At 48.3% G+C, this 25,989-nt stretch overlaps 1 protein-coding gene across 3 annotated transcripts; it reads left to right on the top strand.

Moving 5' to 3' along the window:
* The first annotated feature begins 1,107 nt into the window (after positions 1-1,107).
* LOC123167879 (F-box/LRR-repeat protein At3g03360) lies at positions 1,108-4,677 on the top strand. Of its 3 annotated transcripts, none has more exons than XM_044585743.1 (4): positions 1,108-1,266; positions 1,441-1,585; positions 3,446-3,545; positions 3,746-4,677. In XM_044585743.1, the coding sequence occupies exons 2-4, from the start codon at positions 1,443-1,445 to the stop codon at positions 4,622-4,624; spliced, it is 1,122 nt and encodes a 373-aa protein (XP_044441678.1). In that variant the 5' UTR covers positions 1,108-1,266; positions 1,441-1,442; the 3' UTR covers positions 4,625-4,677. The 3 variants fall into 3 exon arrangements, 2 of the variants coding, with proteins under 2 accessions (XP_044441678.1, XP_044441677.1); XM_044585742.1 differs by having other exon boundaries at positions 1,432-1,585; XR_006484122.1 differs by lacking the exons at positions 3,446-3,545; positions 3,746-4,677 and adding an exon at positions 1,726-3,405 and having other exon boundaries at positions 1,432-1,585.
* Positions 4,678-25,989: the final 21,312 nt, after the last annotated feature.

The raw sequence follows: 25,989 nt of genomic DNA, 5'->3' as shown, positions 1-25,989 counted from the left end.
GCATACTAGGTAGGAAGTGCGGCTTGCCACACCCAACAGCGGTGCTGCCGCGTAGGAATTTGATTTTGAAGAAGATGACGAGTCGGAAGAAGATGATGTACCTGAGGCAGACAGGGATGAAGATGAGGAGGAGGAGGAGGAGGAGCAAGAGGAGAGGGAAGAGGACGAGGAGGAGCGAGAAGAGTCAGATGTAGGAACAACAGCATGGGGAGGTTGATACCAAGGAGAAGGGCGAGGAGGGGACTGCCAAAAATGATGATGAAGTAAGGGGAGATGATGAGGACGATGACGATAGTGACAACATAGATAATGACGGGGAAGGTGGAGGATCAGATAACCACAAGAGCGATGATGGTGGTGACGATGATGCTGGAGGCGGTGGTACTGGTGGGCAGACAACGATGGCAGCAACAGTAAGTCAGCGAACGAGAACGCCACACTCTTGCGGTGGATGGAGGAATATTGTTGGAAAGACAATGTTTCAATGTCAAACAAGAAAAGCGAAGTAGTGCGAGGGGAGGACATCAAATTTGTTTGAGCTTTGCAAAATGATTTTTTTCTGAACCTCTAGACGTTCCCAGTTTTGTTCTGAAGACATGTATGCAAGAACCAAAAGGCACCTTGATTATCAGCCGTTACTTCAAAGCGAAAAGGACAAATTTGATATGAAGGAGGCATCCAAGGGTTTGGAATTTGTTGGGTCAAAATCATCGTACAAAAAGCTATTGGATAGCATGATTGCACCATCAGCAGCTGGTAGCAGGAGGATGGAGGGTGGCTTCCGGCTGATCGATGTATTTTTTTGTAAGGCTTTGGTGATTTCCTTTTTTCTGTTATTAATAAAAAGAAAGCTGTGTGCATCAATTTTTTTTTGAGGGAGAAAGCTGTGGGCATCATTTTGATGCAGAGGATAGGGGGTTCATCCTCCATTTTGAAAAAATTAACTAATTAACGAAAAAAGGAAGAGCAGCTGCGGGTCCAAAAAAAAAAACCGACGCAGTACCTTATACTCTTTTTCGTTGGCCCAGCCCACGCAAAGTTGGAGTGGTCAATCTTTAAAGCCCATCAGGTGAAAGGTCTTTCCAGTAAAAAAAAATCAAGTAAAAATGACTGGAGCCCGTCAAGCATATGGATCAGGGCGCCCCACGATTCAGGCCGCCGCGCCGCCAACGGACGCCGGGGACCACACCGCCGCCCCTTCCCTCCCAGCGCCGGCGCGCCACGTGAGCCCTTGACTCCATCCCTCCCCCGCCGCGCGTCAACGATGTGAGTGTCGTGGTCTCTTATCCCCTTGATTTGTTTTCGTTCTTTATTGATCTATTAATCTGTTATAATGCTAGATGGATAGGGCTCAAATGTGCTTGTTCACGAGTGATTTTTAGATAATGTTTGAACTCTCTGTTGTCTGATTTGGTAAAATGGATCTGCAAGTCGGCCCAGACATGGCGGCGGAGGGCGACCAAGTCAGCGATCCAGACCGCGACCTGGGCACGGCGGCGGAAAGCGCGACGGCGGAGGGAGAAGCCGTGATTGTCGTGCTTCCTTCGGCGAGCTCAGCTGCGGCATCGTCGGCGTGGCCACAAGGGTGAGTTGCTTGACCAATTGCTCTCCAAATGCACTAGGAGTAGATAGCATTTTTTTTCTGATCGCTCCCGTGGTGCTTGTCTGATTGCTACAAGTGGTCAAAGTATATTGAACCTGATTGTATATATGAACTGTGTGCAGGAATATGGCATCAAAAGTATATGGGAGCCCTAAATTGTAGGGGAGGTTTGGCAGAGATTGAAGGGGGTTAAATCCCATACAAGTCAAATACCCCCCAAATCCCCTCCAATCCCCTTGGGACAGGGTGTAATTAACCGAACAAAGCCTTAGGAGTCTCTTTTCATTTCAGATTAGTTTCCATGACACACCTCATCTCATGGCCTCCTAGACAGATCTCTTGCAGTAAAACATAGATATTTGACTTCAGCAAGACATCAAAGCATTTCCAAATAACCTCGAGTCTACAATGACTTTGTAATTAAAATTTATATGCACTCACCTTCCTCACTGGCTGAGCCACAGCTTGAGGAGGGCGTCTTCCTGGAAGCACACGTTGCTGGACAAGGGAGCCTCCTACTGCCGCTACCACCTGAGGCCTAATGAGCAAGATGCTCTCGTCGTCACACGCCTCTCAGCTCGCACTCGCACCGGCGAGCCTCTGTGGCCTGCTCTTAATTTAGGGCTCAGCAGATTGGGAGAGAAATGAGTAGCAGGTTACTGTCATGGAAGGGTCGTTGCAAGGGTCATCACCATTGTCGAAAAAGCTACTGCCACTGTCTCTGCTTGTGGCTGCCATGGAGGTCGCTGCCACCGCAGCCAAGGGGAGATGGTGGGAGGACATGGAGGAAGGTGGCAGGAAATTTTGTAGCTGCCACACGACTCTCTCTTGTCTACCGGAAGAGTCCAATCTGTATGCAGCACGTGGCCTAGTTAGAAATAAAGATTAAAATCACGGGCGAAACTACAGCGATCGCGGCGCAATCGCTGGTTGGAAGGCTCCGCGCAACGCTATGCCACTAATCCCGTGATCTGGCGCTAATCACACGATTGCGGCGTGAAACAGCATGAAAAGCCTTTGTTGTCCCTGGAATTTTGCTGGAACAGGCCAAAACATAGGCCAAAACCAAGCTCGGCCCATCTTTTTCCCGATAGAGTAGCTCCTCCGGGTAACCTAGCATGCTCTCCCCATTCCTTCTCTCCCTACCACCGAAAAGGTTGTGGCGGCTCGGCGGCCGGCGGCAGTGACAAACAAGCGGCAAGGCGGTGACCAGGGATCCGGCAAGCTGGAGGTAGTGACGGGTGAGGCGGCAAGGCGATGAGCAACAAGTCCAAGATGGCATCTCCAACTCCCAGTATGCCTGCAGATACATCTAGATATACGCAAGCCCTCTGTGCTCCGTTTGCTTGAGACCTTAATGAACGTGGTGTTTTGGAATTGGTGATGCTTCTTTTTATTGAACTGCTGCAGACCTTGAGACATTAAAAGTGGTGAACTAGTGATCCTTGGGACCTTGAATATATATCGAATATTATGTGGTGAATTGGTGTCTGTTGTAGACCTCCATTTTGCTAGTTATGTCTGAATTTCTACTGAAGATCCCATGTTTTCTGCTGAAAATCCTCTGTTTCTGGGACAAATATGCACATATACTAATTGCCGCAATTGGCTTAGTGGCCGCTATCTCCCGCTATAGCAGCTGTACCGTTTGGGAGGGCCAGCCGCTAAACAGTTTCTCCCTCGATCTTAAACTTTGGTTAGAAATAACGAGTTGAGGAGAAATGTGTTACTGCCCAACCTTTGCAGACAATGCGTTGATCGTGGATAGCCCCGGAGATGCCCCTTTGTTTGGTCCTTAATAGGTTTAATACGCAATTCTAAAAATTGATGAGTTCTCTTCAGGGTGGCTAACCAAAGAAAGAGATGCCTCTACAAAAGTTCTCTGAGAGCTGCTACTAGAAGGAAAAAATCAAGAAAGAATCCACTCCATGATCTGCCTGAGGTAATATACCTTTTTATCATTGTATGTATTGTAATATCCACTACCGTGCAAACTGTTGCCCTTTTTTTACCACCGGTGATATATTGTTGTACTTGTACATATCAGTAACTACGTGCCTTCAGCATTTGCAGAAGATTTGACAAATAGAGAGTATATACACTGCCCATATGAGCCTTAAACACTTGATTTTATTCTTGTAGGAAATTTTACAAATAATAATATCACGACTAACATTGAAAGATGCTGCACGGATGAGTACGCTGTCCAGGATGTGGAAAACGTTATGGAACTCTCACTCTAATCTCAGCTTTGATGCTGCCATGGTAACACATTCCCATTCAAATGGAGATGGGCTGGAAAGCAGAAGCAGCCAGGAGAAAAAGTTTATCGATATCGTCAATACGGTGTTGCGCAATCACGATGGTACATACCTGGACCAGTTTAAAGTAGCCTTTGAGCTCCGTGCGAAGCACGCTTGTTCTCTTGACAGCTGGATTGGCTTTGCAGTTTCTTCAAAGGCGAGTGAGATTGTGCTCGACCTTGATCCGAGATCGCCACGCACAGCTGAAGACGCTTATGATTTCGCGTTTCATCTTTTTCAAAGTGAAAACGGTATCCAATCTGTTTGGGTCCATTGTGTTTCTTTAAAGCCACCTCGCGACTTTTATGGATTCACAAAGCTCACGAAGTTTGCGATTAGCTCTGCGCATATCATGGAAGATATTGGGAACTTGCTCTCGAATTGCTGTGCTCTCAGGTGGCTGCACATCATCTGTTGCAACTTTGGAAAGTTAAAGCTGCATGGCACATTTTACCGCCTGCAACATTTGTGTGTTATATATTCCGAGCTGCAAGCAATCGAGTTACATGCCATAGGTCTGGTGACTTTTAAATATGTGGGGCAGCCACTACCTATTGTGTTTTACCGATCCCCAAAGCTTAAAATGGCAGATATCAAGTTGTGCCCATATTATCACTTTGGATATGTCTGTAGTGAGCTCTCTACAGCGCTGCCTTGTCTGGAGGAGTTATACGTGGATGTGTGGTTAAAACCAGAGGTTTGTCATTCCACTAGATAATGTTTATATCACTTTGTCTCTGCATTTCTTGTTATTCTTTCATTTCTCATGACACTACCTTAGGCGCGAGAGTATGTAATAAGCGAAGTCAAGTTTAATTACTTAAGATATCACTACTAGGGAAAGGGCTATAGATGAAATGACCACTAATGGTGCATCAGACATGTGGTGCGCCACTACTATATAACAGTGGTGCATCATGTGCTGGGACACTAATGGCGCACCAGACACACGGTGCGCCACTAATAACAATTTTTTTTATTATTTTTTCAAACATACTAATGGCGCACCAGGGCACAGTGCGCCATTATTAGTTCTAACTAGTAATGGCGCACCAGCACCAATGGCGCATTTATAGGTGGTGCGCCATTACTAACCTGGGACCAACTAGATATTTTGGACAGCCACACCTACCCACTCACTTTCCCCACTTCATTCTCTCCACCTCCTCCTCCAAGCTTGTCTCGGCTGCCTCCTCCTCCTCACCTCATTTGCACCATAAATTCATCCAAATTAAGTGGTTAAATTACCTTTTTTTGATAGGTAAGTAAGGGGGAAGCTATCTTTATGTTGTTCTCCCTCCAACAACGTGCACATGCACTTTTTATGGCCTAACTAGATCTATGTGTGTTTGTGGTGTTGCATATGTTTGTGGTGTTGCATATATGTTTGTGTTTGCAGGTACCAGTATTTGAAATGCGATAGTTGCCAATATTTTGCCGGAATGTTGATTCATTTCCGTTTCGGCGAGAATTTTGGCACTATGCATTCTTTTTGGTCCTATTTTTAGGGAAAGTCATGCCAAATTTTTTCTTGGTTCTAAAATATCGTTTTGCTCTACCCCGCAGGCGACCATGGTCTGCACGATGATCGAAGGCATCGTGAATAGGTTTTTGAGCTCCGCGAAGGACGAGATGCTTGAAAAGAACGAGACGGAGATAAGATGTCCGTGTCGAAGATGCAAGCTGAAGAGCCTTATTGCGGACCCGGATTCCGGGCAGGTGCGGGACCACCTGCTCTTGCGTGGTTTCATGGATGGCTATCGGTGGCAAGGTGATGAAGATGACTATGAAGTCGTCCATGGGGGCCGGGCAAGAAATGAGGAAGGGCAGCAAGACAACCACCGCGGCTCGGGCGGGCGAGAAGACGAAGAATCTCCAGGACATGATCACGAGGTGATGCTGTACACAGTCATCATGTAGAAGATGCCGGACATGATGATGAGGAAGATGCCGGAGCAGACAAAGGGCATGATCATGAAGATGAAGATGCCGGCGGAGCAGACGACGATGGACCATCGATGGGCTGAGTGCAGGACCCTCATATTCAAGAGCTGCTTCTCAAGCAGACGGATAACACAAGAGCTGCCGCTCGAGAGAAAGCCAAGCTGGATCAACTGGAGATAGACGCGGTTACTCCATTGTATGAAGGATGCAGGCCCGAGGATACCCGCCTGAAAGTAACGCTCATGGCTCTGGAGATGAAGGTAAAAAACAAAATGACCGACGCATGCTTCGACGAGAACATGTCATTCTGGCACAAACGTCTTCCCAAGGGGAACAAGTGCCCGACCAGTTTCGAGGAGGCGAAGAAAATCGTGTGACCTCTGGATTTACCGCATGTGAAATACCATGTGTGCATGAACAATTGCATCATTTATCGAGACGAGCACGCGGAGTCTACCATATGTCCGGTGTGCGGCGCACTCGATACAAGAAGAGGAAGAAAGCTCCTCGAAAAGTGGTGTGGTACTTTCCGATCACTCCTCGTCTGCAGCGGTATTTCGCGGACCCTAAGGTAGCAAAGCTCCTGCGTTGGCACGCGGATAGGGAGGAGAAGAAGCGAGAAGATGACGCAAATGATCCGGAGATAAATAAAAAAGACAAGATGCTGAGTCACCATAAGGATGGGACCAGTGGCAAGCGTTGAACTTCGAACACCCAGAATTTGGGAAGGATCCAAGGAACATCGTGCTGGGCGCGAGCACCGATGGAGTCAATCCGTTTGGCAGCCAGAGAAGCACACATAGCACCTGGCCTGTGTTTGTGTGGATGTACAACCTTCCCCCTGGTTGTGCATGAAGAGGAAGTACATTCACATGAGTATGCTAATTGATGATGGAACATGACGACGACGATGAAGTATCAGCATACACCACAAGAAGAAGCAGGACCACCCTACCTAAAGGATGTCCGTTCAAGAGAAGAACTCCATTTACGAAAAATAAGGGCAAGAAGATTGTGAACAGATAGCTAGCTAAGATCGATTGTATTTAAATTGTAGCCTTCATTTCTCGATTGTATTTCATGGGCACTTTTTGAACTCATGAATATTTTTAAATTTCATGGACACTCGATCTCGATTCCCCTCCATCTCGATCGCTATCCCACCTCGCCAGATCCGGTCCCCCTCGCCGCCGAGCACCCCCCGCACCCTCTACCCCGCTCCACCGGCGCCGCCGCCGACCCCCCGCACCCTCCCCCGCTCCACCGCCGCCGACGACCCACCGCACCCTGCCCTACTCCACCGCCGCCGACGACCCACCGCACCCTCCCCGGCCCGCTCCACCGCCGCCGATGACCCCCCGCACCCTCCCCTGCACCCTCCCCGGCCCGCTCCACCGTCACAAATGAATGCAACTAAAATTGCAAAAAAAAAAAAACAAATTTGATTATATTTTCAAATAACAAATTGATGATATTTTCAAATAATAAATTTGATGATATTTTTTCATATTCATAAATATTTTCAAATAACAAATTTGATGATATTTTTTAAAAAATTATTACTGTTTTTATAAAAAATATTACTGTTTCATATTCATATTCATTTTCTAAAAAATTATTAGACGCAACAAAAAATAATAATAATAAAATTACTTATGGTGCACCTCTGGCTGGTGCGCCATTGCTATATAAAAAAAGATTACTAATGGCGCACCTCTGGCTGGCGCGCCATTGCTATATAAAAAAAAGTTTACTAATGGCGCACCGATCGTGGGTGCGCCATTGCTATCTAAAAAAAACATTCTAATGGCGCACCGCTTCGGGGTGCGCCATTAGTAAGTTTCCCCCTAGCTAATTCCTCCCTCTCCCTCGCCAGATCCCCTTCGTCCCTCTCCCTCGCCAGTCCACCCGCGCGCTCACCTGACCCACGACGCCGCCGCCCCGACCCCCGCCGGACTCCACCCCCGCCGCCCCCGCGCCCCCGCGCCCCCACCACTGCAGCTCCCCCGCGCCGCCGCCCCCGCGCCCCTGCGCCCCCCACCACTGCAGCTCCCCCACGCCGCCGCCCCCGCGCCGACCCGCGAAGCACGTGGCCGCCGGCCTCCCCACGACCAACCGAGGCGCCCAGGAGGACCGCCGCCGTCTTCCTCTTCGACTACGAGGACCCGGACGAGCTCGGACGCCCTCGAGCCATCCCTTCGACGCCGCCGCCGACCCCGACCCCTCCGGCGACCGGCCGCGCCCGCCCAGGTACCTCTCCTCCTTCTTCCTCCTTCTTGTCCAGCGCCCGCCGCCCCGACAGCATCTCCAGCAGCACCATCCCGCAGGCCATTGACCTGTTGCCCTGTTCTGTGTCTCTTGTGTGCTGCATTGTTGCCCCAGGATAGTGTATCTCTCTAGGAGCGTGTATCTCTCTAGGATAGCTCTTTCTAATTGTGAAGATCAGAACCACCAATTCATATAACAAATGTATTGTACTACAATTTACCAGTTGTAGACACATTGTTCTGAGCTTTGACCATTAGTTCGAGACATGGATGGATCATTCTGTATGTGTGCATTGGTGAAAAGAGAAGGAAAAAGAATTAACAAGTTTAACATTTGGGCAATTAGAATCTGGCCAGATAGTAAGGGACAAAAAGTTGTGCAATCTGAAATCCTGTCTGAGTGGCACATATAGAAAGCCTAGATTTATTTTTCTCTGCCAAGAATATGCATGTCAAGGAGACTGATGGATTCAAGCATCTCACAGCAAGCTGCCCATGGATTATGATGGACATTTTAGAGAGGGTCGCGCCACCGTCAGGAGTATGAGCAGAACCTATATTGATTTTCTTTTATCATGTGTCTGGTTTGTCTGTCAGGCAGGGCATGGTTGCATCCTCCGCCTTGAAGCAGTAGCAATCTTGTAGGCTTTGCGTTTGTCTACTTTGGATATTGCTTTTGGTGGTCCTGCGATAAAACTTGTAATAGACCTGCTCCTAGTCTTCATGTGTGCGGTTGGATGTTGCGGTGACAATTCCCCCCTTGTTGGGTTTTGCGCTTGCGGCTTGCGGGATTTGCTGCGTTGCCTAGTGCGGTTCCTAAGTAGCTTTTGGTTTTATCTTTGTAAGATAACTGGTTCTTGTAGTTTGCTGTTGGTTTCTCTTAATGGAAATCGGAGGGGTAAACCCTTCCTTGATAAAAATTAAAGTGTCTGGTTTGTCGATTGCAGAACTGAACTTCTCTTTGAGAATGTGTACTCTGTGCTCTTGACATTTGCGCTTAAAGTTATGAGAAAATCCACATGGTCTTTCATTTCTGTTGCATTGTTTTGTTTCTCCCTTAGTTTTGGTAGTGAAATTTCCTGTAGAACCAAACGGCGGATGGTTTACACGCTCTGACAACTGCCAAGAATGCAGGACTATTTTACTCTGCCTAAGAATATGCATGTCTTGTTTTCTGGTTATGGATATTGTATAGTACTACATATCTAGTTTTTTTGTAATATAATGCTTACCAAAGGTTTCAATATTTTGCTGTTACCATTGTTCTTTGAGCATAATTCTTTTTCATTTCCTACTATCCTTATTCTAGTTCTCTTAAATTGTTATGTTGTGTGTAATAGAATTAGATCTTGGATCTGCTAGTGGACTTTGCTGTTTACCTGGCACCATTCAGTCAAGTAGCCATTCATGTGAACTTTTATTTTGTCCATATGAAAGCAGAGGACCATATGGTCTGTGGCCTTTTCATCCATCATTTACATTGTGAATCCAACACCAGTGGTGCTGCTTTGTTTCTGTGATCACATTGTGGTGCCTGGCACATTTGCCCCATCACTTCGTTACCCCTTTCTCCTGAAATGTTGATTAATTTCCGTTTCGGTTGAGATTGGGGCCCTCCTAGGTCAAGAAAATTAGCAAAGGTCATGCCCAATTTTCTTGACCTAGAAGGTGCCCGATTCTCAACCGAAACAAAAATTAATCAGCATGTATCTTGACATCAACCAATAGTAGTGATCTAGTGCTTTAGTGGTTGGATTAGTTTAGTATTTTTTCACACACTCAGACACCCTTGCTTGCCATGTGTGTGAGAGAGATAGTGAGAGGAGACAAGAAGAAGGGGGTTAGGAAGATGCTGCCTGCTCATCAAAGCTAATCATCTCCCCCTTTTCACCCCTTTTCCTTTGTCTTTTGTGGGTTGCAAGGAAGCTACTGGTTCCATCCCACAACACCTAGCAACAACACACTAACAGGTTCCTTCCCAAAACACCTAGGCAATATCACAAACATCTCTCAATTGTTCCTTGACAATAACCAACTTTTTGGCGACATTCCTCGAGAATTAGGTTATTTGGTCAACTTAGAGATCTTGTTCCTTGATAATAACCAACTTTTTGACCAAACTTTTTTCCTATTTAGAGCGAAACATGGCCCACAACGATGAGGCCGGCGGTTCGGGCGGCAAGCAATTCTGGGAGCTGTCCCAGGAGCTGGAGGAAGAACCCCACCGCTATGAGGACGACGCCGCGGAAGACACCGATCCTGACTACACAACCCCTAGTGGCGTCGGGGATGACACCATTGATGGTGCCGCCGAGGATGCCACCACTGATGATGGCGGCGCACGCACAGATGCCAGCCAACCGAAGAGGCAACGGAAGGACCGGCGCCCGAGCGTGCTCGGCACCGTCAAGGAGGAATTTACTGAAGTGAACTCCGACGGGCATCCAACGGCGCCCAAACAAGTAGTCAAGGGGTACTCGGTTCAGCTCGGGTGCATTCTCCGGAGCACCGTCTCGATCAACACCGAGAACCTAAGGCATAAGGAACGAGGGAATTTGCGCAGCCTCCTCTTCACGAAGTTGCACGAACGATACAAGTTCCCTGCTGAGTTTGCAAACACACGCCTCTCAGGGAATAAAGTGAACAGTGCCGCCCTCACGAGGATGAGCACGACCCTGTCTACATGGAGAAGCACGGTGAAGGCAATGATTGAAAAAGGTGATAGTTATGAGAAGATCAAGGCGAAATATCCTTTGATGAGCGAAGATGACTACAAGGAGTTCAAGATCAAGTGCGAGAGCAGCTCAACCTCCGAATCAAGTCAGTGGGGGAAAGAAATGCGGCAGTTGAACTTAGGGGTCCACCAACTCGGTCCCGGCGGTTACAGAGTGGCGGAGCCTATATGGGACAAGGAGGACGCGGAGCGTGCCGAGCAAGGCCTACCGCCCCGCTTCGAGAAATTCCGTGACAAGCAGACCAGGAACTTTGTCAGGGCCCGGTACAAGGAGGACCCAGTAACAAAGGAGCTTACCACGGATCCGAAGACCAGGGCGCTTGAGCTTGTTCTGGTAAGGAATACACCCCCGCATAATTAGCTCCATATGGTTGCATTCTAATTAATGAAGCCAAATTTCTAAATGGTTCACATTCCTTCCGCAGGAGGCTGAAAGCAGTAGCGCGGGGTCGTCTCAGAGCTCCCCTTTTGACACCCCTTTAAATAGGGCGTTGAACGTAATGAAAAATGAGGATAAGCTCAGTAAGCCGTCGTCAGCTGGTCGTGTGGCCGGCAAAGGCTTGTCCACAAAATGGTCGTCATACTATACCGCTGGTGGGCGAAAGGAGAAAAAGACCAGCTCGGAAAGCTAGTCGCGCGAGGTTCAAGAACTCAAGGCACAAGTGGCGCGGATTCCGGAGATTGTCCAAGAGCAAGTGCAACAACAACTGGGAACGACGCTCACCGCCATTGTGCCTACCTTGATTCAGGGGCTGACGACGTGGATTGCGGGCGGCCCACAGGGGCCTCCCCCGGCTCCCAGCTTCACGGCCAGCAACTCGCACAACGCGCAGACGGCGCCATTGGTGTCTCCGGCGGAGGCGGTATTCGTGTCTCCGGCACCGGCACGGGCATTGGAGCTTAATGCACCCGGGTGTACGCCGGCCGGCACCTCGCCAGCATGCGGCCCCTCCGTCAGTTGCACGCCCGCCGTTGGCGGTGCCTCGACATTAGCCGAGCTCGACGGCATCACGGTAACTAAGCCTCTCGGCCGATGACTTCATCTCCTTGCCTTTCACTGGGCATCCCTAACGCCCTACATGTTTTCGCAGGGCGCCGCCGACGTTCCTTGCACTCTCCTGCACTTCGTGGGCGGCGAGTTGGTCGATGTCGCCAAGGGCAATCGTTCAACCGGGCAACCGTGTGTTCCACGGTAATCCGATGCCACCCACCTTGTATAGGGTTGAACTGGTTCGGGTGCTGCCAGGCTGCGACGAGTTGTTACCTCCGATTCGACCCGCTGGGGCCGACGAAGATGATGTGATGACCCTCAGCGCCTGCGTAAGCTGGCCCCTGCTTTGGCCGAAGAGCCAGATTCGTTTGGGGGCGGGGGACACCACCCCACAGACAAGACCGCCAGTCGTGCCAGCGCCAAGCCATGGCAAGAACGCCGCAACGCTACCGGACATGCCGGACATCCCTATGGCACAGGATCCGGACATGCATATGGCACAGGATCCGGACGACGACGACAATGACGACGGTACATTTTCCAACGTCGATAAGTACTTTGCCGAACATGGGTACGGTGACGAGTTCTGCGGGCCTCCTTCTCAAGAACCCAACCCTGAAAAAGACGACCGCGATCTAGCTGGTACGACGGAGAAACCCAATTGCAACAGGCGTCGTCTAGCGTTCAGTTCTCAGGAGACGCCTCCAGCTGCTGCCTTCACCGAGCCTCAGATAGCTGAGGTGCGAAATATTATCAGCCCCAACACGCTCAAGAAGGCGGTCTGTGAGCAGAACTCGATCCCATTACAGCAGATCAGGAAGAAGAGACGGAAACGAAAGACTAACAAGGGCGCCTGTGGAAGCCAGCCGGCACCGAGTACGATCCGTGCTCAGGACGGGCCACCTTCACCTAAGGATATCTCGAGGAGGGTGCATGTGGCGGGTAGGGCGATGCTACCGACAAATATGCTCAATGCTGCAACCGGTGCTATGCGGAGTCTGCATGACAGTGTTCTTTCTTTGGAGAAGCGGCGTCTCAGAGAGAATGATGTGGCATACCCGGTTTTCGTTGCCAAGGTGCCAGAGGGCAAGGGCTTTGTGGATAGCGCCGTCGGGGGTACGATCGTCCTGCGGTTTGATGACATCTTTGCTATGTTTAACCTTCATCCGCTGCACTACACCTTCGTTCGGCTGTTTTCGCTGAGTATGGAGATGTAGATCATTAGAGACAAGACCCCGGACATTGTGATAGTCGACCCCTTCTACATGCGTGCCAGAAAGGAGTGATTTCTTTGTTGGGGATCGTAGCAGGATTTTAAAATTTCCTACGCATCACCAAGATCCATCTATGGAGTATACTAGCAACGAGGGGAAAAGAGTGCATCTACATACCCTTGTAGATCGCAAGCGGAAGCGTTCAAGTGAACGGGGTTGATGGAGTCGTACTCGCCGTGATCCAAATCACCGATGACCGAGTGCCGAACGGACGGCACCTCCGCGTTCAACACACGTACGGAGCAGCGACGTCTCCTCCTTCTTGATCCAGCAAGGGGGAAGGAGAGGTTGATGGAGATCCAGCAGCACGACGGCGTGGTGGTGGAAGTAGCGGGGATCCCGGCAGGGCTTCGCCAAGCGCAAGCGGGGAGGAGAGGTGTTGCAAGGGGAGAGGGAGGCGCCAGGGGCTGTGGTGCTGCTGCCCTCCCCCCCCCACTATTTATAGGGGCCCTGGGGGGCGCCGGCCCCCTGGAGATCCCATCTGAGGGGGGGGGCCAAGGGGGGTGGCTTGCCCCCCAAGCCAAGTGGGGCGGCCCCACCCCTAGGGGTTCCAACCCTAGGAGCAGGGGGAGGCCCAAGGGGGGCGCCCCTACTCACTAGGGGCTGGTTCCCCTCCCACTTCAGCTCATGGGGCCCTCCGGGACAGGTGGCCCCACCCGGTGGACCCCTGGGACCCTTCCGGTGGTCCCGGTACAATACCGATAACCCCCGAAACTTTCCCGGTGGCCGAAACTGGACTTCCTATATATAATTCTTCACCTCCGGACCATTCCGGAACTCCTCGGGACGTCCGAGATCTCATCCGGGACTCCAAACAACTTTCGGGTTTCCGCATACTAATATCTCTACATCCCTAGCGTCACCGAACCTTAAGTGTGTAGACCCTACGGGTTCGGGAGACATGCAGACATGACCGAGACGCCTCTCCGGTCAATAACCAACAGCGGGATCTGGATACCCATGTTGGCTCCCACATGTTCCACGATGATCTCATCGGATGAACCACGATGTCGAGGATTCAATCAATCCCGTATACAATTCCCTTTGTCAATCGGTACGTTACTTGCCCGAGATTCGATCGTCGGTATCCCAATACCTTGTTCAATCTCGTTACCGGCAAGTCACTTTACTCGTACCGTAATGCATGATCCCGTGGCTAACTCCTTAGTCACATTGAGATCATTATGATGATCCATTACCGAGTGGGCCCAGAGATACCTCTCCTTCATACGGAGTGACAAATCCCAGTCTCGATCCGTGTCAACCCAACAGACACTTTCAGAGATACCCGTAGTGTACCTTTATAGTCACCCAGTTACGTTGTGACGTTTGGCACACCCAAAGCACTCCTACGGTATCCGGGAGTTACACGATCTCATGGTCTAAGGAAAAGATACTTGACATTGGAAAAGCTCTAGCAAACGAACTACACGATCTTTGAGCTATGCTTAGGATTGGGTCTTGTCCATCACATCATTCTCCTAATGATGTGATCCCGTTATCAATGACATCCAATATCCATAGTCAGGAAACCATGACTATCTGTTGATCAACGAGCTAGTCAACTAGAGGCTTACTAGGGACACGTTGTGGTCTATGTATTCACACATGTATTACGATTTCCGGATAACACAATTATAGCATGAACAATAGACAATTATCATGAACAAAGAAATATAATAATAACCATTTTATTATTGCCTCTAGGGCATATTTCCAACAGTCTCCCACTTGCACTAGAGTCAATAATCTAGTTACATTGTGATGAATCGAACACCCATAGAATTCTGGTGTTGATCATGTTTTGCTCTACGGAGAGGTTTAGTCAACGGATCTGCTACATTCAGGTCCATATGTACTTTACAAATATCTATGTCTCCATTTTGAACACTTTCACGAATGGAGTTGAAGCGACGCTTGATATGCCTGGTCTTCCTGTGAAACCTGGGCTCCTTGGCAAGGGCAATAGCTCCAGTGTTGTCACAGAAGAGAGTCATCGGGCCCGACGCATTGGGAATCACCCCTAGGTCGGTAATGAACTCCTTTATCTAGACTGCTTCCTGTGCTGCCTCTGAGGCCGCCATGTACTCCGCTTCACATGTAGATTCCGCCACGACGCTTTGTTGCAACTGCACCAGCTTACTGCCCCTCCATTCAAAATATACACGTATCCGGTTTGTGACTTCGAGTCATCCAGATCTGTGTCGAAGCTAGCATCGACGTAACCCTTTACGACGAGCTCTTCGTCACCTCCATAAACGAGAAACATATTCTTAGTCCTCTTCAAGTACTTCAGGATATTCTTGACCGCTGTCCAGTGTTCCATGCCGGGATTACTTTGGTACCTTCCTACCAAACTTACGGCAAGGTTTACATCAGGTCTGGTACACAGCATGGCATACGTAATAGACCCTATGGTCGAGGCATAGGGGATGACACTCATCTTTTCTCTATCTTCTGCCGTGGTCGGGCATTGAGCCGTGCTCAATTGCACACCTTGCCATACAGGCAAGAACCCCTTCTTGGACTGATCCATATTGAACTTCTTCAATATCTTGTCAAGGTACGTACTCTGTGAAGGACCAATGAGGCATCTTGATCTATCTCTATAGATCTTGATGCCTAATATATAAGCAGCTTCTCCAAGGTCCTTCATTGAAAAACACTTATTCAAATAGGCCTTTATACTTTCCAAGAATTCTATATCATTTCCCATCAATAGTATGTCATCCACATATAATAAGAGAAATGCTACAGAGCTCCCACTCACTTTCTTGTAAACACAGGCTTCTCCATAAGTCTGTGTAAACCCAAACGCTTTGATCATCTCATCAAAGCGAATGTTCCAACTCCGAGATGCTTGCACCAGCCCATAGATTGAGCGCTGGAGCTTGCATACTTTGTCAGCATTCTTAGGGTCGACAAAACCTTCCGGTTGCATCATATACAATTCTTCCTTAAGGAAGCCGTTAAGGAATGCCGTTTTGACGTCCATTTGCCATATCTGATAATCATAGAATGCGGCAATTGCTAACATGATTCGGATGGACTTCAGCTTCGCTACGGGTGAGAAAGTCTCATCGTAGTCAACCCCTTGAACTTGTCGATAACCCTTAGTGACAAGTCGAGCCTTATAGACGGTCACATTACCATCCGCGTCTGTCTTCTTCTTAAAGATCCATTTATTTTCTATGGCTCGCCGATCATCGGGCAAGTCAGTCAAAGTCCATACTTTGTTTTCATACATGGATCCTATCTCGGATTTCATGCCTTCTAGCCATTTGTCGGAATCCGGGCCCGCCATCGCTTCTTCATAGTTCGAAGGTTCACCGTTGTCTAACAACATGATTTCCAGGACAGGGTTGCCGTGCCACTCTGGTGCGGAACGTGTCCTTGTGGACCTACGAAGTTCAGCAGTAACTTGATCCGAAGCTCCATGATCATCATCATTAACTTCCTCCCCAGTCGGGGTAGGCACCACAGGAACATCTTCCCGCGCTGCGCTACTTTCTGGTTCGGAAGGGGTGACTATCATCTCATCAAGTTCCACTTTCCTCCCACTTAATTCTTTCGAGAGAAACTCTTTCTCCAGAAAGGACCCGTTCTTGGAAACAAAGATCTTGCCTTCGGATCTGAGGTAGAAGGTATACCCAATGGTTTCCTTAGGGTATCCTATGAAGACGGATTTTTCCGACTTGGGTTCGAGCTTTTCAGGTTGAAGTTTCTTGACATAAGCATCGCATCCCAAAACTTTTAGAAACTACAGCTTAGGTTTCTTCCCAAACCATAATTCATACGGTGTCGTCTCAACGGATTTCGACGGAGCCCTATTTAAAGTGAATGCGGCAGTCTCTAAATCATAGCCCCAAAATGAGAGCGGTAGATCGGTAAGAGACATCATAGATCGCACCATATCCAATAGAGTGCGATTACGACGTTCGGACACACCGTTTCGCTGAGGTGTTCCAGGCGGCGTGAGTTGTGAAATGATTCCACATTTCCTTAAGTGCGTACCAAATTCGTGACTTAAATATTCTCCACCACGATGTGATCGTAAGAACTTCATTTTCCCGTCACGTTGATTCTCAACCTCACTCTGAAATTCCTTGAACTTTTCGAAGGTTTCAGACTTGTGTTTCATTAGGTAGACATACCCATATCTACTTAAGTCATCAGTGAGAGTGAGAACATAACGATATCCTCCGCGAGCCTCAACACTCATTGGACCGCACACATCGGTATGTATGATTTCCAATAAGTTGGTTGCTCGCTCCATTGTTCCGGAGAACGGAGTCTTGGTCATCTTACCCATGAGGCATGGTTCGCACGTGTCAAATGATTCGTAATCAAGAGACTCCAAAAGTCCATCTGCATGGAGCTTCTTCATGCGTTTGACACCAATGTGACCAAGGCGGCAGTGCCACAAGTATGTGGGACTATCGTTATCAACTTTACATCTTTTGGTATTCACACTATGAATATGTGTAACATCACGTTCGAGATTCATCAAGAATAAACCATTGACCAGCGGGGCATGACCATAAAACATATCTCTCATATAAATAGAACAACCATTATTCTCGGATTTAAATGAGTAGCCATCTCGAATTAAACGAGATCCAGATACAATGTTCATGCTCAAAGCTGGCACTAAATAACAATTATTGAGGTTTAAAACTAATCCCGTAGGTAAATGTAGAGGCAGCGTGCCGACGGCGATCACATCGACCTTGGAACCATTCCCGACGCGGATCGTCACCTCGTCCTTTGGCAGTCTCCGCTTATTCCACAGTTCCTGTTTTGAGTTACAAATATGAGCAACCGCACCGGTATCAAATACCCAGGAGCTACTACGAGTACTGGTAAGGTACACATCAATTACATGTATATCACATATACCTTTGGTGTTGCCGGCCTTCTTGTTCGCTAAGTATTTGGGGCAGTTCCGCTTCCAGTGACCACTTCCCTTGCAATAAAAGCACTCAGTCTCAGGCTTGGGTCCATTCTTTGACTTCTTCCCGGCAACTGGCTTACCGGGCGCGGCAACTCCCTTGCTGTCCTTCTTGAAGTTCTTCTTACCCTTGCCTTTCTTGAACTTAGTGGTTTTATTCACCATCAACACTTGATGTTCCTTTTTGATCTCCACCTCCGCTGATTTCAGCATTGAATATACCTCAGGAATGGTCTTTTCCATCCCCTGCATATTGAAGTTCATCACAAAGCTCTTGTAGCTTGGTGGAAGCGACTGAAGGATTCTGTCAATGACCGCGTCATCCGGGAGATTAACTCCCAGCTAAGACAAGCGGTTGTGTAACCCAGACATTCTGAGTATGTGCTCACTGACAGAACTATTTTCCTCCATTTTACAGCTGAAGAACTTGTCGGAGACTTCATATCTCTCGACCCGGGCATGAGCTTGGAAAACCATTTTCAGCTCTTCGAACATCTTGTATGCTCCATGTTTCTCAAAACGCTTTTGGAGCCCCGGTTCTAAGCTGTAAAGCATGCCGTACTGAATGAGGGAGTAATCATCAGCACGTGATTGCCAAGCGTTCATAACGTCTTGGTTCTCTGGGATGGGTGCTTCACCTAGCGGTGCTTCTAGGACATAATCTTTCTTGGCAGCTATGAGGATGATCCTCAGGTTCCGGACCCAGTCCGTATAGTTGCTGCCATCATCTTTCAGCTTGGTTTTCTCTAGGAACGCGTTGAAGTTGAGGACAACGTGGGCCATTTGATCTACAAGACATATTGTAAAGATTTTAGACTAAGTTCATGATAATTAAGTTCATCTAATCAAATTATTCAATGAACTCCCACTCAGATAGACATCCCTCTAGTCATCTAAGTGAAACATGATCCGAGTTAACTAGGCCGTGTCCGATCATCACGTGAGACGGACTAGTCAAGATTGGTGAACATCTCCATGTTGATCGTATCTTCTATACGACTCATGCTCGACCTTTCGGTCCTCCGTGTTCCGAGGCCATGTCTGTACATGCTAGGCTCGTCAAGTCAACCTAAGTGTATTGCGTGTGTTCCGAGGCCATGTCTGTACATGCTAGGCTCGTCAACACCCGTTGTATGCGAACGTTAGAATCTCTCACACCCGATCATCACGTGGTGCTTCGAAACAACGAACCTTCGCAACGGTGCACAGTTAGGGGGAACACTTTCTTGAAATTATTATAAGGGATCATCTTACTTACTACCGTCGTTCTAAGCAAATAAGATGTAAAACATGATAAACATCACATGCAATCAAATAGTGACATGATATGGCCAATATCATTTTGCTCCTTTGATCTCCATCTTCGGGGCGCCATGATCATCTTCGTCACCGGCATGACACCATGATCTCCATCATCATGATCTCCATCATCGTGTCTTCATGAAGTTGTCACGCCAACGATTACTTCTACTTCTATGGCTAACGCGTTTAGCAATAAAGTAAAGTAATTTACATGGCGTTATTCAATGACATGTAGGTCATACAATAAATAAAGACAACTCCTATGGCTCCTGTCGGTTGTCATACTCATCGACATGCAAGTCGTGATTCCTATTACAAGAATATGATCAATCTCATACATCACATATATCATTCATCACATCTTCTGGCCATATCACATCACAAGGCACATGCTGCAAAAACAAGTTAGACGTCCTCTAATTGTTGTTGCAAGTTTTTACGTGGCTTGTATAGGTTTCTAACAAGAACGTTTCTTACCTACGCAAAACCACAACGTGATATGCCAATTTCTATTTACCCTTCATAAGGACCCTTTTCATCGAATCCGTTCCGACTAAAGTGGGAGAGACAGACACCCGCTAGCCACCTTATGCAACTAGTGCATGTCAGTCGGTGGAACCTGTCTCACGTAAGCGTACGTATAAGGTCGGTCCGGGCCGCTTCATCCCACAATGCCGCCGAAACAAGATAAGACTAGTAGCGGCAAGAAGAATTGGCAACATCTACGCCCACAACTGCTTTGTGTTCTACTCGTGCATAGTAACTACGCATAGGCCTGGCTCATGATGCCACTGTTGGGGATCGTAGCAGAATTTTAAAATTTCCTTCGCATCACCAAGATCCATCTATGGAGTATACTAGAAAAGAGGGGAAAGGAGTGCATCTACATACCCTTGTAGATCGCGAGCGAAAGCGTTCAAGTGAACGGGGTTGATGGAGTCGTACTCGCCGTGATCCAAATCACCGATGGCCGAGTGCCGAACGGACGGCACCTCCGCGTTCAACACACGTACGGAGCAGCGACGTCTCCTCCTTCTTGATCCAGCAAGGGGGAAGGAGAGGTTGATGGAGATCCAGCAGCACGACGGCGTGGTGGTGGAAGTAGCGGGGATCCCGGCAGGGCTTCGCCAAGCGCAAGCGGGGAGGAGAGGTGTTGCAGGGGGAGAGGGAGGCGCCAGGGGCTGTGGTGCTGCTGCCCTCCCTCCCCCCACTATTTATAGGGGCCCTGGGGGGGGCGCCGGCCCACTCGAGATCCCATCTGAGGGGGGGGGGGGCGGCGGCCAAGGGGGGTGGCTTGCCCCCCAAGCCAAGTGGGGCGCCCCCACCCCTAGGGTTTCCAACCCTAGGCGCAGCGGGAGGCCCAAGGGGGGCGCCCCAGCTCACTAGGGGCTGGTTCCCCTCCCACTTCAGCCCATGGGGCCCTCCGGGACAGGTGGCCCCACCCGGTGGACCCCCGGGACCCTTCCGGTGGTCCCGGTACAATACCGATAACCCCCGAAACTTTCCCGGTGGCCGAAACTGGACTTCCTATATATAATTCTTCACCTCCGGACCATTCCGGAACTCCTCGTGATGTCCGGGATCTCATCCGGGACTCCGAAAGACTTTCGGGTTTCCGCATACTAATATCTCTACAACCCTAGCGTCACCGAACCTTAAGTGTGTAGACCCTACGGGTTCGGGAGACATGCAGACATGGCCGAGACGCCTCTCCGGTCAATAACCAACAGCGGGATCTGGATACCCATGTTGCCTCCCACATGTTCGACGATGATCTCATCGGATGAACCACGATGTCGAGGATTCAATCAATCCCGTATACAATTCCCTTTGTCAATCGGTACGTTACTTGCCCGAGATTTGATCGCCGGTATCCCAATACCTTGTTCAATCTCATTACCGGCAAGTCACTTTACTCGTACCGTAATGCATGATCCCGTGGCTAACTCCTTAGTCACATTGAGCTCATTATGATGATGCATTACCGAGTGGGCCCAGAGATACCTCTCCGTCATACGGAGTGACAAATCCCAGTCTCGATCCGTGTCAACCCAACAGACACTTTCAGAGATACCCGTAGTGTACCTTTATAGTCACCCAGTTACGTTGTGACGTTTGGCACACCCAAAGAACTCCTACGGTATCCGGGAGTTACACGATCTCATGGTCTAAGGAAAAGATACTTGACATTGGAAAAGCTCTAGCAAACGAACTACACGATCTTTGAGCTATGCTTAGGATTGGGTCTTGTCCATCACATCATTCTCCTAATGATGTGATCCCGTTATCAATGACATCCAATGTCCATAGTCAGGAAACCATGACTATCTGTTGATCAACGAGCTAGTCAACTAGAGGCTTACTAGGGACACATTGTGGTCTATGTATTCACACATGTATTACGATTTCCGGATAACACAATTATAGCATGAACAATAGACAATTATCATGAACAAAGAAATATAATAATAACTATTTTATTATTGCCTCTAGGGCATATTTCCAACATTCTTAGATTTCGATCGTTCTTTTTTTTCTAACATTCTGTGTTCTGTGCAGTGACACACATTGCACACTCATCCTCTTAAGCCCGAAATATTCCATGGCCACGTATTTCGACCCGGACCGTGACTCCAAGATAGACTACACAAATATCAAGAAAGTTCTTGATGATGCTCTCCCCGGCTACGCCGCATCTGGAGGCACCTTTAAGGGGCCAGCTTGTAGGTACGGCGGGCACGTGTTCACCCACAATACGATGTTCCCCTGCGTCAAGCAGCCGCCTGGCGGTCAGAAGGATGCCTACTACGCCCTCCATCACATGTGGGCGATCGTACGGGACCATAATCACCTTCTGCTACCAAATAATCTCAAAGATTGGGCCGCAAGCTTGGCGGCGATCCAGGACACGGACATCCGACAAGAATTCTTTCGCATCCAGTCGGAGTTTGCAGAAATCATCCATCAAGATGTCCTTCGTACCTCGGGGCAGTTCTACCTCAAATATCGACCGTCCAACAGTGAGATAGACACAACGCTACAAATGTAGGCTGACAACGCCCGCGACTTCATGACCATCACGACAGACGGCGGCTTCATCCACGCTCCGGTCCCATGAGTCGAGTCGAAAGTAGTGATGCTATGTGTAGTTCTGAAACATCGATTAGCTCATGTTGTAATTAAACTTTAATGAACTTGTATGTCTCTTTGGTTTGGACAGTCGTTCAACTTAGATGTAATCGATACTATTTATTAGTACGACCATGAATCGTGCTATTAATGTCTTGCTTTTCTCTTCCGATCTTTTTGTTGCATACTTATATATTGCTTATGTATTGTCTGTTGTTTGGCTAGTGCATAGAGATGCCGTCGTATGTCGTGTACAAGGATAAGGTTCCCGGAGTCTACGACGACTGGGAGGAGTGTCGGAGACAGGTTCACCGTTTCAGCGGTAACAGTTACAAAGGGTACACCACTAGGGCGGAGGCGGAATCTAGATACGCGCGCTATCTAGCGGGAGAGAGGAGGGAGCGTTGGAGGAACCGGATGAAGACCAGTTTCATCGCGATGATGCTCATCGTGATGACCGCAGCTCTCTTCTATGTGATGGTAGTTTAGATGATCGATATCGACTTGTAATGTGAAGACAAACTCGCTACTCGCGGTCTCGAGACTTGTAATGTTCTATCTTTGTTCGGTCTTTTGAATTCGGAGACTAATATGATGAATTGTATTCGGAGACTAATCTTCTATTGTATTCGATGAATCTGTTGTTGCTGTGTGGTGCTGTCTATATTCTGTCCAATAATATATTTTGTAATCTGTGCAAATATCAGAAAAGAAAAAAAAATCTCTAATATACATACTAATGGCGCATCACCCCAACGTGCGCCATTAGTATGCCAAAGGATACTAATGGCGCATCACCCCGCAGTGCGCCATTAGTATGGCAAAGCACATGTGTAAATATCGCCCCCTGGGAGGCACACTAATGGCGCATGTTGGTCTATACTAATGGCGCACCAGTGGTACGTCATTAGTATTTACTACTAGTGGCGTGGTACTAGTGGCGCACCAGTAGTGCGCCATTAGTAGGCAAAACTGATGCGCCACTAGTAGGCCTTTTCCTAGTAGTGTATATGTGAACTGCACGGTGAATATTTGTGGGCATCCAAAGTATACAGGAGGAATACTTGAGTTAGCTTCTATTGTGAAGGCTGCTCCGGTTCTTGAGAAATTGGATTTGCATGTAAGCACTTATCACATGTCCCTTGTACTACCCGTTACAAATGTAAATCTTTTTATCAAGGTTTCAGTTTATATTCTCACTATGACTACACTATGTATTTTTGAACTACACAGATGGACTCCAATACGTATCCGCACTACGTTTTTAAAGCGATTGGGAACCCTCCGCCGAGCCCTCACAATCATCTGAAGATTGTGCGCACAACGGGATTTTTTGGTTTCGAGGGTCAAATTGAGCTTGCCCTCTATATTCTCGAGAATGCAAGATCGCTGCAATCCATGACGATCGACCCGTTGAGCCTTGGTCAGGCTAGAAGATCAAGGGAAGACGCTAACAAGTCGATCAATGTCCAAATCTGCCGGGAGATTGTTAACGAGTTTCTCGGCCTTGAGAAATATCGTGGCGTGTTGACGATATTGTGACTTGCAACTAACAGTCTGGCTAGCTAGCTGTATACATGTGTGGCGTGCTTAATTTGAAAGTGTTTTCCAGGACAATTTTTTTAGACTGACAGGAGGGCAGAAAACAACCCCCCCCCCCCCCCCCCCCCCGCTCCACCATTTTCATTGAAAACGTGAAACCAGGTACACAGAGAGAACAACCTTCTGACAAAGGTTCTATGGGACTTACACCATGCTACACTCCCTAAACTGCAATGCAAAGCAAAAGTAAAGGGAGCCAATCGCTCACAAGGCTTGAGGGTGCAACTTATTACAAGCCTCAAAGTCTAGATCAGAAATTAAGGTGCTCACACCCAAAACAGAAAATTTCCAGCTGAGAGTGTCATTTCTTTATTCGCCCACCGGTACAGCTCCAGCCTTCTTCTGACTCGCCTGGTATGCACATCCCCATTTGATTCTCTTGAAGGTTTGTACAGGGGTCAGCGGCAGTTCCAGCGGAGTGGCAGGGCTCAGGGGCGATGAGTGTTTGCAGTTCCTCTCGGGGCTGTTCGGAGGTGTGTAGCGAACGGGAGGCAGTAAACCTGCAAACCACCCCTCATTTCCCAGCGACATTTTAGAGAGTGAGTCTAGGCTCAAGATACCTGCAGTATCATTGCCATCGATCACCCCATAGTCAGCAGGAAAGGGGAGGTGAGGGTCATTGCCACTTTCTGTGAAACCAGCTTCAACTCTTCTAAGGGAGTTTCTTTGAACAAGATCATCCACTTCTTGAGAGTCAGATGGATCTGCCACCAAAATCCATTTTCTAGGACAATTAATTAACATGTTTGGCGAAATGTTAACTAGTGTTTCCCTTGGGGGCGACTGGATCCGGCTCAGCAATGGCAGCAGCAGCCGAGGGAGGCCACCCGTGCCGCCCGGAGACGGATCTCGGGGGTTATGGGGTCGCGCGGGAGGAGGTGGGGGGACGCGCCAGAGCATAGGACGCCTGCGCCACCGGATCACGGGGCGGGGTAGGGTACAGGGGGTGTTGGAGAAGAAGAGCAGCCCTGCCACCGCCAGGAATCATATAGATTGAAGAGCTGCAAGATTGAGAGTCTGAAACCTGAACTTTTACTACTTGTCGATTTCAGAACAGTAACCTGAAACCTGAACTTGCAAGATTGAGTTAGTCCCTTCACAAGTAGCATCAAGGGCTGCAACCTGCTGTGTTCCTAAAAACTTCTGAAATCGTATTCGACTACACGAAAAACTCGACCATTACTGAAATATATATATATATTGATACTGATATTACTACAACATCATCAGAAATTGAGTTCTGGAAGAAGAACAAGCATACAAGAGAACTGTTAAGATACAGACACAAAATGTTTCAATCATCAGATATGGGCTCATGAAATTTGTTCCAATTCAACCATTTGTAGCAAAGTATCAGGGAAAAGAACAGCAAGCTATTGTTGTCTGACAAACCAAATAAGGAACTGCACATGGTAAACCAAATAATAAAATTGCCGTCAGTGAAAAACACATACTGATTCTGATATACTACAGGATCATCTATCATATGTTAAACATTGTCTTGTGTATCACGCCAAGGTAGTTAGAGATAGATTTATCCTAACAATGTATTCATTTATCTTTCTATCTCTTCTTCTGTAATCCCCCGATTGTATCTCCTCTCTGTTACGATATGTATGCGCTATTGGGAGGTGCACCCCAACCAATCAATATATACCCCGCGGGCCTCCTGTTTGGAGGTTGAGACGCTTCATTACGATCTTCCACATGGTATACAGAGCTACCCTCTTCCCCTTCGTCTAGCCATCCCTTCTTCCACCTCCAAACTCGACAATGTCGACGTCCACCTCGGTTGTCTCCACCGGCCTCAACAACAACGTCTCTGAACCCCTCACTCGTTCCAATTATGTTCTCTGGCGTGCCCAAGCTCGTTCCCAGATCATGGGGGC

The sequence above is a fragment of the Triticum aestivum genome, chromosome 7D (assembly GCF_018294505.1).
Source record: "Triticum aestivum cultivar Chinese Spring chromosome 7D, IWGSC CS RefSeq v2.1, whole genome shotgun sequence".
Lineage (NCBI taxonomy): Eukaryota > Viridiplantae > Streptophyta > Magnoliopsida > Poales > Poaceae > Triticum > Triticum aestivum.
This window is presented reverse-complemented; position numbering and strand designations above follow the sequence as displayed.